Source organism: Ambystoma mexicanum, chromosome 6p, assembly GCF_040938575.1.
Source record: "Ambystoma mexicanum isolate Mex_15411 chromosome 6p, UKY_AmexF1_1, whole genome shotgun sequence".
Taxonomy (NCBI): domain Eukaryota; kingdom Metazoa; phylum Chordata; class Amphibia; order Caudata; family Ambystomatidae; genus Ambystoma; species Ambystoma mexicanum.
Genome location: NC_090935.1, coordinates 577,268,223 through 577,281,270, shown reverse-complemented (window position 1 = coordinate 577,281,270; position 13,048 = coordinate 577,268,223). Strand labels below are relative to the sequence as shown.

Below are 13,048 nucleotides of genomic sequence, written 5' to 3'. Positions count from 1 at the left end.
AAGGACAAAATCTAAATGGAGTCCTGTCCATAGTGCAGGATTGAGATAGCGATGACAAATCCAAGGGAACAAAGAGGGGAAAAGGAAAGGCATTCTTGAAAAGAATGACCACCCCAACCCCACTCTCCCTACTGTACAGGTAGGCCAGAAGGCCGGCAACGTGGTGGACAGCGCCGACCGGATCAACGTAGTCAACAGTCTTCGGCGGTGGCACAGGTATCAGCCGTCGAAGGGAGTGACAATGAGAATAAACGACCAAAGGTCAATAAATTGAACAATAATGCAAGTCTTATGAAAAGCACTGCATTAGGGCGACCAGACAGCTGTGCGGAAAAAAACAATTTGAGGGACCTCGACGCGTGAGGGATTTTGGGTACACTACACCTCAAGTTAGGGATAGTGTTACAGGCACGCCCATGTCGACGTCCCCCTTCTATTCTCGAAAGACGAGATGCAATACTCTGCAGTTACCACTGGATGTCAGACTATATGCACAGCATGCAATTCTAAGCAGATTAACAAGCATCAGAAATGTGCGTTTCTCATTCGTGCTCAACGAGAATGAAAAAAATGTAAATATTTTCTAAAGAAGACACACAGCTTGTTGGATTGTCATCTTATCTTGCAGTAGAAAAGCTGCATTTGTATTACTTTTACAAAAATCAATGGGCCACTTGAACATTTGGCAGCTAAACAGAAAACTTGAACCACTGGTGGGGGCAGCAAGTTAAACTATACATCTAAAACAATACACATTTCTATTAAGGACTTACCCTTAGAAGTAATTCTGCCAATATACAACCAACTGCCCACATGTCCACACCCACACCATACATTTTCGCTCCAAACAGTAGCTCAGGCGAACGATACCACCTAAAAAGCAAGCGAAACATTATGCCAAGGCAATAGCCATTTACCAAAACATTTATACACCAGCAAAAGTAAATGGACTTGACTACAGATACAAGACTCCACAGCATAGCCCAACCGAAAGTGACTGCCATGGGAATGAAACCAATGCAGTGGTAGCGTAAAATTCCCTCCCTAATGCAAGTTGGTTTGAGGAAACCAAGTACTCAAAAAGAGCAGGAGAAAGCCAAAATGTAAAGCAGGAAACTCCTAGCAGTAGGCACATATTTAATTGCAGGTCTTGACCAAGAACTTCTTTCATTTATTACATTCATTAGGATTATGATACAGATATATATGGGATAAATTACTCACCGTAATCTTATTTCTGATGCTTGTATCCGCTTACATTCACATGCTTGCATAGGCCAACATCTAGTGGAAGTTGCAGAGTATCGCACATGATGTTTTCAAAGTTCGAAAGGGAGGTTGACAGGGCACGACTAATACTATACCTAGTGTGACGTACCCTGTACCCATGATCCCTCACGCGTAAAGGTCTCTCAGATTATTTGTTTCTGACAAGTGAGAGTGTAAGTTGTAAGAGTGAAGCGAAAGAGGCCATGAGGTGTCTCCCCCTCCCCCAAGCACCTTCTACTGCAAGAGGGGAGGAAGGGTGGTCACACGTGAATCTATTTCTGATACCAGCATCAGAAATATGATTACGGTGAGTAATGTATCCCTTCTGAGGCTTGTGGATCTGCTTAGAATCACATGCTTTGCAAAGATTAGCGAGCAGTACTAATAGAAGCAGGTGGGTTATTAGAAGGTTGCACTGGAGTGATCTTCGGGAGCACAGGAGTTGCTTCTACAAGACAATCACCAGGGGGCGCAGAAGCTCAGCTACCTGAACCAACATCTCCCTAATCAAACCTCATAATTCAGTATTTAAAACAATTTTCCTGCTGTCTCACTTACCGATCCTGCACATTTACCTTCAGAGCACCTCTAGATCAAGTTTCGCCACGATTCAGACCCCCATCCAGTTCTGTGACTACCTCTTCGTTGTCAGGCCTTCCCGCTTCCATCCCAGGGCAGGCGTCCTGGGCCTCTGCTGGCTGCTCCGGAGCTCCTTCATCGGACTGCCTGATGGTGTTTTCCTCTCGAAGTCCGCTTCATACTCATTGGACGCTGTGGCCACCTCCTTCGAGCCACTGCTCCGTGAGCACTGTGGACCTCTCTACCGCGTCTGCCCCTTGCAGCTATCGGACTGTTGTCATCGTTGGGACCTTCCGCTCTGATCCTGGGCGGGTGTGCAGGGCCTTTGCCTGCTGCTCTCGTCTGCTCCCTGCCTCTCTCCCATAGGCTATCAGCCCTCTTGCTGGTGAGGTCTACTCGGGGCTCTGCTCTCGTCCGCTTCCTCCCTCTATCCCATTGGCTGGCTGCCCCTCCTCCAGAGTGATCTCTGGGTTCCAGCCCTTCTGCAGCCTGGGAGCCCACCGTGACAGCTCCCGCCCAGACGCCTGAATCTTGGCCCTTCATTGGGGGGCTTCCGCGCCTCCTCCACTTCAACGGGACTGCTGCTACTGCTCTTGCCTAGACATCTGCTGCGGGAGCATTGTGGATCTATCGCCGTTGCTACAAGATCTTCTCTGCATCAGACAGTCCTATTCCTGCTGGGTGAGCGCTCTGTCCCCTCCGCCAAGCGCTCTTGGTTGCTTGGCCTGCTCTCTCTCCTTCTGGCTGATCGCCCGCCTCCGGTGGACTGTTCTGACTAATTGGCCGCTTCTTTTACTTTCTGGCTCTGTGGCTGCAACTGCTCCGGCTCCTATCAGCTCTGGAGGGGATCTCGGGCGTCCACCACTTCTCTCTTCCTTATTGGACTGCCTCGCCTCCAGTGGACTTTCCTGGCTCGCTGGCCCTACTTTGCCCCCTTGAACCATTTGTTCGCGGTTGCTCCGGCTCTTGACGGCCCCGGAGAGTGGCTTCAGCTCCCACCCCACCTTTCATCGCTTCTCGCTCCTTGATGACTGGCCCGCCTCCAGTGTATTCTTGTCTCGCCGGCCCTCTTTGTCTGCTCCGATTCCTAACATCCAAGCCCCCGGAGAGTGATGACTATATCATGGACACCCTGCAGCGGTTTCCTCCCATTTTCCTAATTTGGGCAGCTACTATCCATGACCCATCTATCCTATTGTGGCCCTCCTCCTTGCCACCGCCGCCTTTTACCACTGGGGCCCCCTCTGTTCTGCACTCCTCCTGCTTCAACCAGGTCCCCATCTCCCAACCCACAACCACTGCCCGGTCTACTCCCCCACAGACCACCTACCACCACCTGTGTCACACCTCGCAGCTACACTCTTACCTACTGCACTCTCTCCTCCTCGTCATGCGCATTGCCAGATTTCTCCCTTCTCTCCCACCTTATTCCTCACCCCCTCTCCCCGTCCTCCCCTTTGCCCCCTACCTCTTCTCCTTGTCCTTCCATTAGTCTTCATGTCTATTCCCTTGCTCAACCCCCTCCCACTTATACCCTCTTCGTTGTCTTCCCTTCCTCATCATCATCTTATCATCTACCCCCCAATTATCCAACCCTCCAGTCTAATCAACATTCCGCCTTCCGCTCCTCCTTAAAATCATTCCTTCATTGCCCACCCTGACACCATTTCCCCTTTCTCTCTCCCCTCTTGTACACCTGTCTTAATTCTCTTTACCTCCCCCTTCTCTCCTAAATCCTCCCCTTTTCCTACTGACTCACTCTACTCCCTTCACCCTCTTCCTCTCCTTCCCCACCGTCTCCTCCCTTCTTCATCCTCATATGCAAATTGTTATACATGCTGTTGTACTGGTTTGATTCATATATATTGTCATTGCTTCTACTGTTTCATGTTCTATGTATTCTTGTTGTTAAACTGTAAATCGCATTGGATTAAAGCGCTATATAAAAACAAATAAAATACAATCCGCTCCAGGGGTGTCCTCAAACTCCCGAGGACGCCTCTTGTGGAGGGCAGAAGACCGAGGTGAGGACGACTCCTCACAACGAGAGATCCGTTTGTCCAGATCAGAATGCTCTTTGTGTTGTTTTTCTGGGTGAAAATGTTATTTTTGCTTTTTTGGCAGCTGTTTCAGCATGTCCGCCTCAGCCGTCGAGCATTGTTTGTGCACATCCTTTGTCGGAGTGTCTGCGTGTTCGCCTTGTGGACATCTTTGATGTCATGGTCGTTAGTCTTAGCAACACATGGCAGTGGCGCTAGTTGTGTTTGCATAGCAAACCATAACTGGTGTATTTCTTGGGGTTTCAGATTTTACTTTGTAACCATAACATCCCTTTAACGTATGCTTTTCCACTGAATTTCATGTTTTTAGTTAGTGCTACTTAACCAGAACATCTCTAACAACGTTTTTCACTGAATTTCAAAGTTTTATGCAAGTGTAAATTGTTAGGGTGATTATTTTTATGCTTCATCCCCTTTCATAGTGAGACCCCCAGCACCTTTTGCTAGACTTATGGACCTTTTTTGTCTTTAATCCTGAATGAGTGGGGCCTTTTTCCACTCATTCATTCTTATGGGCTCTGTCTTTTGGAACTCTATTCTTTGTATTTTACCTGTCCTATGGAGTCTATTTTATTCCTTAACTCTTAAAGGCATCGGTAGTTTACTATTGCAGCATGCAGATGCTTGTGTACAGTGTTACTGGGGACCTTTTGGGCCCTCCTTTGAGATTGTTTTCTTTATGCTAGAGTAACTACAGCTCTTAAGGATAGTATCTCTCCTAAAAATGTATAGTCAGAGATTGGCACACACCACCTTCTGTGGAGTACCAAAGGGATACCTAGTATCCCCCCTTCTCTCTGCTTCTGTGACTTTTTAGTGACAGACAATCTCCTAGTTATGGCGGGTGGCAGTGGACGTGTTCTACCAAATAGTGTCCATAGCCCTAGTAGCGCACAATAGGAGCACCCAAGTACGAAGGTGGGGCTTCCCTTCTTTTTTCGCCATTACTAGCGTGGTTGATCTTTATAAGCCGTTCTACAATTCTGGGAGGAGAAGGCCTGCGTGTGTTGCCTTTGGCGGGAACCCTTGGGTGTCCCTGCCTAGGCTCCAGAGTGTCTGGGCAGGCAGGAAGTGGGGGAGGAATTTTCCACCCCCCTGTCCTTTGTCTGCCAGAGTGCCTGAATGGGACCAGCTCCCACTGGGGGTCTGGCTGTCCTGTTTGGACAGCCAGACCCATACACCCATACCTGTCTACATTAAAGAAACAAAAAAACCTGGAGAATTATGTCACCCAAGCCCTGCCCACTTTAAAAAAAAAACACGACTATCAAGAAACACTCTATTTATAGTTTTCAGACACATCAGACACACAAGGGGAGAGGATCTGTTAAGGTACGTATACTAACAATAGCAGTTCACGCTATGAACTCATGGCCACTAGCCAGTCCAACAGCCCAGAGCTTTACAACCCATTTCACCTTTGGGAAAATGTACATTCCAAGGTCCAAAAACCCAGGCCAAATTAATGGCATGGGGAATATGGCTTACAGCTTATAGTACGATCGCCCTTTTCAGCAAATAAAACACGCACCTGTAAAGCAGTTTATTTATCTCACCCGTGTGTGATGAGCAGTAGTCATTTTGACATTGCTACCTGACCAAATGCAAAATGACATGCAGCCAATAATTCCAGTCTCAAAAATCAATTCCTTTTACCTGACAGACACTTCAGTCAAATACATTGCCCTTTAATGTACAGAAATAAGTCCAGTCCCTTTGAATTGAAAACCATTTGTAAAAGCAGCTCCAAAAGATGTCTTTCCTTTTATTTCGTGGGGACGAAAGTCTGAGATTATTCGTTCAGTGCCAAGTCTCTGCCCATGCCTCCATGTGATTGGCTACAGAGAGAACTATGGCATCCAATCACAGGGCAGCATGGGTGGAATTTTTCGGATTGACAAAAAACCCGGAGACTTCATGCTCTTCACCAGAGACCCGGAGAAGAGCATAAAAACCCTGAGTCTCCAGGATAAACCCGGAGACTAGGCAGGTATACATACACCCCTTTCTGTAAACTGCTCAGTGTTGGGGAGAATTCTCATTTCTGCGTCAATTCCCTTCAACCTTAGAGACCCGCAGTTCTTTTGCTGGACTTTAGGACTTTTAATTTCATCCTGGAGTGAGAGCTTTTTCTCACTCCCTCATGTATTTTTGATCTGAGTTGGACTCTCTGTTTTCGTTTATGGAGTCTGACAAACTCCATAGGCATCTACTTTTGTATTGTGACACACAGCACCTTCAGTGCAGTGTCACAGAGAAGTCCCTTGGATTTCGCATAAGGTTTAAATATCTTCGCTTGGGTAAACTACTGTTCTCAAGAGTAGTAAAGTGAAATCGACTATTTACCTGTTTTTCCTTATGTAGGTCCAGCACACCCCATTTTACGTGTAAGTGCTGGGGAGTTACTTAGTAGCCCCTTTTCCTACTTACTGATCTAACATTTTTGATGTTACCCTCACTACTTTAAATGGCTGGTGGCAGTGGTTTAATTTTCTTACCATTGTGTGTTTGTACCGCAGTCTGAATCCTCAGCTACAGTAGTGCACCCCTGGGTGCCCATTTTGTCAAAATGGCACAGTCTTCTTTTTGCGCCATTTCTCGTTTGTGAGGTCTTTCTTGAGTTTTACTCTGTGCCCCAAACCAGGTTTAACCCTTTTGTTCATTTTGCCTCTGGTGGGCTTCAGGGGGTCTGGCAGGGCAGGAAGTAAGGGAGGTGCCCAAAATTCCCTGTACTTCTCCTTGGTTACCTGAATGCACCCAGTGATGATTGGCTGGCCGGCTGGCCGGCTGTCCTTGCTGTGTGAGCAATACCAAGCTGTGCATGAATAAGAGAAACCTGCATATGAGGCGAGGCGTCTTGAACTGAAGACAGTCGACCACTGGACGAAACATCCGACGAAGGAAACTGGAAGAGAAGCTTTCTGCACCCTACTGGGCCGTTAACTGCCCGGTGAAGCCCTGCTGCAGTGCTGAAGCTCCAACTCAGAATCGACTAGAGAATCCCCGAATGTACAACTTCTTCCCTTGGGTTGGTGTGACCAACTAACCCCAAGACGAACTTTGCTGGAGGACCTTTCCCAACTGGCTGTACTTCTTTGCTGCTGCTGGAACCGAGTGCCAGGGGTCGAGAAATCTGTAGTCGAGTGCATCGCCTTTAAGCCGGACCAGAACTCCAGAGGACCCTCCCGAAAACCGATGATCCAAGCCAGAGTCACCACCAGAGTGCTGGACTCCAGAAGCAAGGGAACATCAACTGTCCAAGATCCGCAGTGGTGCTATTTACCGGTAGCTGAAACTGCGAAGTGCTGAACTGAAAAGAGCCTGTAGCTGCCGCCAACCAGTGCAGGAGTCCTCCAGATGCCCTCCCTCTTGTCCCCACGACGGAGGACCAGGAACCCAGGATCTGCAAGACTGCAACCAGAACAGAAGCCAGCTGGATCATCTTCTTAAACCTAACATACTGTCTTGACTAAGGGGTACTTACTTCTAATCTTTAGCTTGCTTTTTCTCACTGGAGGCTTGCAGTAGCTGCTTTTTTGCAGCGTTGATTCCAGCTCTGCCCTCGACACGCCCCACAGCCTGTGGCCCAACAGTGATTTTATTACAAACGCTCTAAACTTTGTGCAAGACCTTTGTGCTATCTGAAGAAGTGCCTCAGCTCCATAGACTTTGTTCAAGTTGACTTTGCCTGTCCTGGCTCGCTGTAGACCCATCAGACCCATTGACTTTGAGTCTAACTGTCCCTCATAGGTGGTGCATATGGTTAACTTGTATTGCTGGGAGAGATCTAATCTAGGCTTCATTGGGAGATTGAAAAGTATTCAAATGCTCTGAGAACCTGTTAACCTCTTTCCTTCCCTAACCTTTTCCACAACCTCAGAACTGTATTAAGTGCAGAAAGTGCTTTATAAATGCCAAGACTGTCCTAGTAATTGGAGTCACCTCAGGTGACATCCCCCACTAATTGTTTTTTCAAAACCTAAGGTACTGTGGGGAAAATGGTCTTGCTTACCTTATTCCAGAAAGTTGCTCCAGAGCCTTGGATTGAACATAGAGGGGTCCAGGGCAACCCCCTCTTGCCTCCGACTCAAGCCGCTGCTTGTGTCCCTTTAGCAAGTCCTTTAATAAGGTCTCCAACATTGGTTAAGTCTTGTTTCCTAGATACTAGAAAGCATCTACAGGAAATTCTGACTTCTGCTGCTTTTCAAGACTTTAAGCCTCTCCAAACCGTTTTTTAGATACGATTGCGTTTTGCCCTTTAAAGACTTGCTGTGCAGGTAAACTGCCTCTAGAAAGTGATTCTCTGCTAGGATAAGATTAACCAACAGTTTTCCTTCCTAAAAATCACAATCTTAAATATGTATGCTGACTAAATGCAATTACTGTATTACTTCGTGGTTGTGCGTTATTACCTGTCAAACTCCTGCAACAACTGTGCATGTTCAGCAACGACCAACTAAGTAGTGGCCTTTTGAATGTATTGTAAACTATATTGATGTGTGTTGTTTTATTGTTTATTTCAGGCAACTTTGGAGGATAGAAGTGCTGTTTTGTAATCCGGCCGAGTCAGAGTGAAATCCAGACGCTTCCATGACTTTTCAGCGGTCAGGATGCAAGATGCCCAACTTGAATATCAGCCGTTTCAGTTTTATTTTTCCCTGCAGCACATTACAAGTGAGAGATTGCTGAAGTTGATTGAACTTTGAACTTCGAACTTCTTTTGCTTTAATAGCAGGCTGGGCTGCTTTTATTCAAAGAGATTCAGGTTGCAGGTTGAAATGTTTATTTATTGTATTTGTTATACGGCCAAACTCTCAGGTATCACAGTGTATTTAGACATCTTAATTAAAATTCAAACATCATTCACAATAGTTGCAATTACATACAGTAGAAACACTGCATATATGTTATGGTACATTAGTTATTGTGACATAATCCTCTTTACCTATTTGCTTAATTTGGTGGCAGACTGTGTCATTAGCATTGTCTAGAGCCGAGGTGGTAAATGGGTATCCATGAACTAATATTGGTTAAATAACCTGTTTTTAGTAGTTTTTTTAAAGCACTGCAAGGGGTCTTCATTTTTGATGTTGAACTGGAGGGTGTTCCAATGTTTGGGAGTAGCAAGTGCTTTAGTGCAGAACGATGCAGGATATGTTTGAGGCAAATATGCACTTACAGTTTAGCATGTTACTACACCTTCATTTGCCTTTAATGCTTATGTCATATGTCATAAAGAAATTATTCTGTATGTGACCATGTCTTATCACCACTGCCAGTAATAACCTTCAGAATGCATTTTAGTGTACTCTTCAACATATGCATATGGCATTTTGAAGGCAGTATGGTAGTACGATTATTTATTGGTGTTTTGATGAATGTTAGTGATGAGAGTGAGATTAGGTGTAGTAATGAGTGGGTGAGAGCACTTCAGATGAGTATGTTGTATGCAAATGTGTCTTGGGAGACAGTAGGAATGCAGGCAGGACTTCGGAAAGGCTCAGGACACCAGCAGGTGCAAAATGAAATTTCTTTATTAGTTGCAGTTCAAGGAAAGACGATAGAAGCAAGAGAGATAGGCAGGCACATCCTCTCAGGTCAGGCCCCCATGCTGCTGTCCGTAACTGCACCTCCTGGAACCCCAAGGTCCCTGGCAGCTCCACATTCCACTCACTCACTCAACATTCAAAAAGCTATTGCTCACAAAAGCATTAGATGCAGATCACTACACTGGGCATAGCTTTGGTCAGCTTGAGCTTATAGCCAGACACTGCTCTGTAACTCTGAATCAGGTATGCAGGAACTGTCAACTCTAAAGAAATGAAAAGGGAGAGACTGTTTGTGTATGCCAGTACCTACTGACTGTCATGATCTCTGCTTCCAAAAGGTCAGGGTTTTCCCAACTCCCTTGGAAGCAGATCCATAACCCAGGTTCCGAGTGCCAACCAGTCCCAATTGGGACCTTTTGGACCCAGTCCTGGCGCCAGTGGCACCAGGCTCATAAATATGCCCAGTCCCAGCGCTGGAAGCGCCGGGCTCATAATGCTTGGGTGGACTTACCTTCAGCAGACCATGCTGCTTACTTGCCTGCCAGTTGAGCCTCTGATCCTCTTCTGTTTGGAACTACTTTTCCTGTTGGGTGGGGCTGGAGCCACTCCCTAGATTCAGAACACTGGAACTCTTCTGGAAGGCAGGAACTCTTTTCTTACCAGGAACTCTTTTCTTACTTAGGCGTGGCTGTGGAAGGAGACACCTAAGCACTACAGGAGGCTATTTAAACCACACCCGGTGGATGAATCTTGCTTTGCGTTATTCTGCAACCTCTGCAGCAGAACGCTCATCGTGTCTTCTGCATCCGGTCCTGGGCCTAAGGAAAAAGGCTTACCATCCTGAATCCAGTCTTCAGCAACACCTATAAAGACAAGAAAGAACAGGTTAGCATTCCGGCATCTGAAAGGCAAAGGCTTACCATCCTGAATCCAGTCTTCAGCAACACCTATAAAGACAAGAAAGAACAGGCTAGCATTCCGGCATCTGAAAGGCAAAGGCTTACCTACTCTTCGTGCGCTCCGGAGGTCTTCACACTGCATTCCGGCATCTGAAAGACAAAACAAGGTGCGTTTAAAGACATTGGGGAACTTTAATACTCACGTGCCATTACTCCTTTCCACATCTAATCCAGTGGGTATTCCGGCACCCTGCAGCCGCTCCGAACTCGTACCTGCAAAATAAAAAGACAGTTAGAGCGCATAGTGAAGCAGGCAACAAGCGCTTACTTACGTGCTTCCAGGCGCTTCTATTCATCACACGGGCTCCATCTTCAACTCACTTCAGCCCGTCATCCGCCATCGCCGGAACCCTGCAAAACAAGAGACATTACTAAAGACTTTAAAGACATTTGAATGACTCGAAACTTACCGTTCGTGCAGTAAACGACGGACAGCAGTCCTCTGAAGTCAAGAGGCCTGCGCTACCTATCCAGTGAAGAAACTGGTTACAGCACCCTGCCCCGAGGCAGATGGAGAGCTCGGCATTCACTTACCTAAGGTGAGAGCGTTAACCTTTGGGGGTCTACAGGAGAGGAGAAGAGGAAAGAGATAGGGACACCCCAATAACCCCAGTTCATTAACCCCATATTTTCTATCTGCAGACATCTTACTCTACACGTCAGGCATACAGTGCACAGAGGTCCAGCCCAAAGAGCCAACCGGGTGCTACACATCACCTTTGAAGATACGGTAGTCGCCCAGTCAAGACCGGCGCCTCTGCGAGAATCAGGTGAGCGTTACAGTCCTGCCCTTACACATGTATCGCAGAAATAGTTGGGTGAAGACTCGGAAGCAGAGGATCTAAGGTAAGGTTACAAAGGATGGGGGCACAGGGCAGATCTTTCTTGTGCCCCTCTCCAGAAGAAGATCTTCAGAAATGTTACAGCTCATTGGCACCATAACCTTGGAGGCAAAAAGGCACATAAGAAATGGTTGCTGTTACCATTTGAAGACTAAAACACAAGTGTAAGGTGCATAGCAGCAAACAAGTCACATGAAGGATCTCTATGTTGCTATCTGTGATCAATCACTTGACTGGGAACCTTAAGACTTACCTTAGTCATAATTTACAATAGGAAAGCAAAGTTTGTACCCAAGGTTTTTAGTATCCAACTGCAAGTTGGTGTAAGTGAAAATGTTGGTGTGGAGCTAATGCAATGAGGAGCTGAATCAAGGCGGTGCCACAAGAGATTTGGAACAATTTCTTGGTGCATATTTGGGGTGAAGAGATTGACCGTCAAGAGTAGGTATCTGGGGGGAGGAAAGCGGTGTCATAGTCATCAGTAATGTATAGATTTATTTAATATAGGAATAGACTAGGGATAGGGATTGGTGGTAGTTAGCCAAGCAGTCTGATATCAGTATAGGGGAGGTGATAGTTGATCCGAGAAGGTATGATTGAGGACTTTGAGACACCGGAACAAGTGGAGAGGCTGTCCAAGGCAACGGATGTTATAACAATCTATTTTACTGAGTACCAGAATACACAGAAGAGGAAGAAGTGTCTTTGAGAATATAAGTAGTTTGCACCAAAACGGGGTAGCAGTTTGATAATGAAGGGAGTTGGAGTTTGAGGTCAAAGAGGATGTCAATGTTTGCAGGGAAAGGAGCACTTATAGAGAACTGTTGGGGGAAAAGGATGGACCTCCGCACAGTTGAAGGGGGAAAATATGTGGGGTTCGTCTTTGCTGGTTTGAGCAGGAGGCTTGGGTGGCCACTGTGATGAATCTGATGTCATTACTCCTTTCCCAGATGTAGCCTCTCCTCTTGTGGCCAGGAGACAGCAGCCACTACCTGATCCCGACCCAGGGTTGGCTATGCGAGGGAGGATCACGTGAGGGGAGCCAACCCACAAAATGATGGACGGGCATCAAATGAGACATGGCATTCTCCTTTCCTTTTAAGGATACCCGCTCCATTACCCATGCCTTGATGGCATATTGTGATAATCCCCTTCAAAAACCTGCAAAAGCTACGGACAGAATTTATGAACATTTTTCACCTAGTAAAACAACATGTACGGAGACTAGGAATAGGACTGCCATGAGAAAGAGTGTGAACCATAATGTGCAGTCTAGGGTGAAGAATGTGATTGGTCCAAGACATTTCCCAGCCTGGAGTGCGAAACAATTGGCGTCTCAATCCGGGAAGGGAAGCCTGAAGCCAGTCAAGTAGAGGTGGCGAGAGAGGGAGCCGGCCCAAGCACTCTTGGACAGTCGGGCACACCAGAAAGCAGAGGGGACCAAGAGCGTCGCTGCAGAGCACTGTCAGCGAAAGGAGAAGTGTAGAAGTGAGCTCCAGGCCCGCAGCATAGAGAAACAGTGCCAGTTGGCACCAGAATCGGCAGCCGAAGAAGGAAGTTGCAGAGGGAACTAGAAGCCAGGACCGGCTTCATTACGACGCAAGGAGCGAGAACGCTCCATGCAGATGACTGGGGAAAGCTGCTCGAGGCTAACAAATACTGAGGAGAGCACCCGAATATGTACAAGTGGAGTGAAAGAACGTATGTGTTACCAGTGAACCATGAGATTAGTATGAGACACCGAAATGAATTGCAATTGTTTATTTATATAGCGCGTATACACAGGTGGA

At 46.7% G+C, this 13,048-nt stretch overlaps 1 protein-coding gene across 3 annotated transcripts in view; it reads right to left on the bottom strand.

Moving 5' to 3' along the window:
* The window catches only part of CDK7 (cyclin dependent kinase 7), a 633,476-nt gene that overhangs the window by 293,127 nt on the left and 327,301 nt on the right, over positions 1-13,048 (bottom strand). For all 3 annotated transcript variants that reach the window (XM_069627397.1, XM_069627399.1, XM_069627398.1), the window contains one exon: positions 774-873. In XM_069627397.1, the coding sequence (XP_069483498.1) occupies positions 774-873 (100 nt within the window). The remainder of the gene's footprint in view (positions 1-773; positions 874-13,048) is intronic.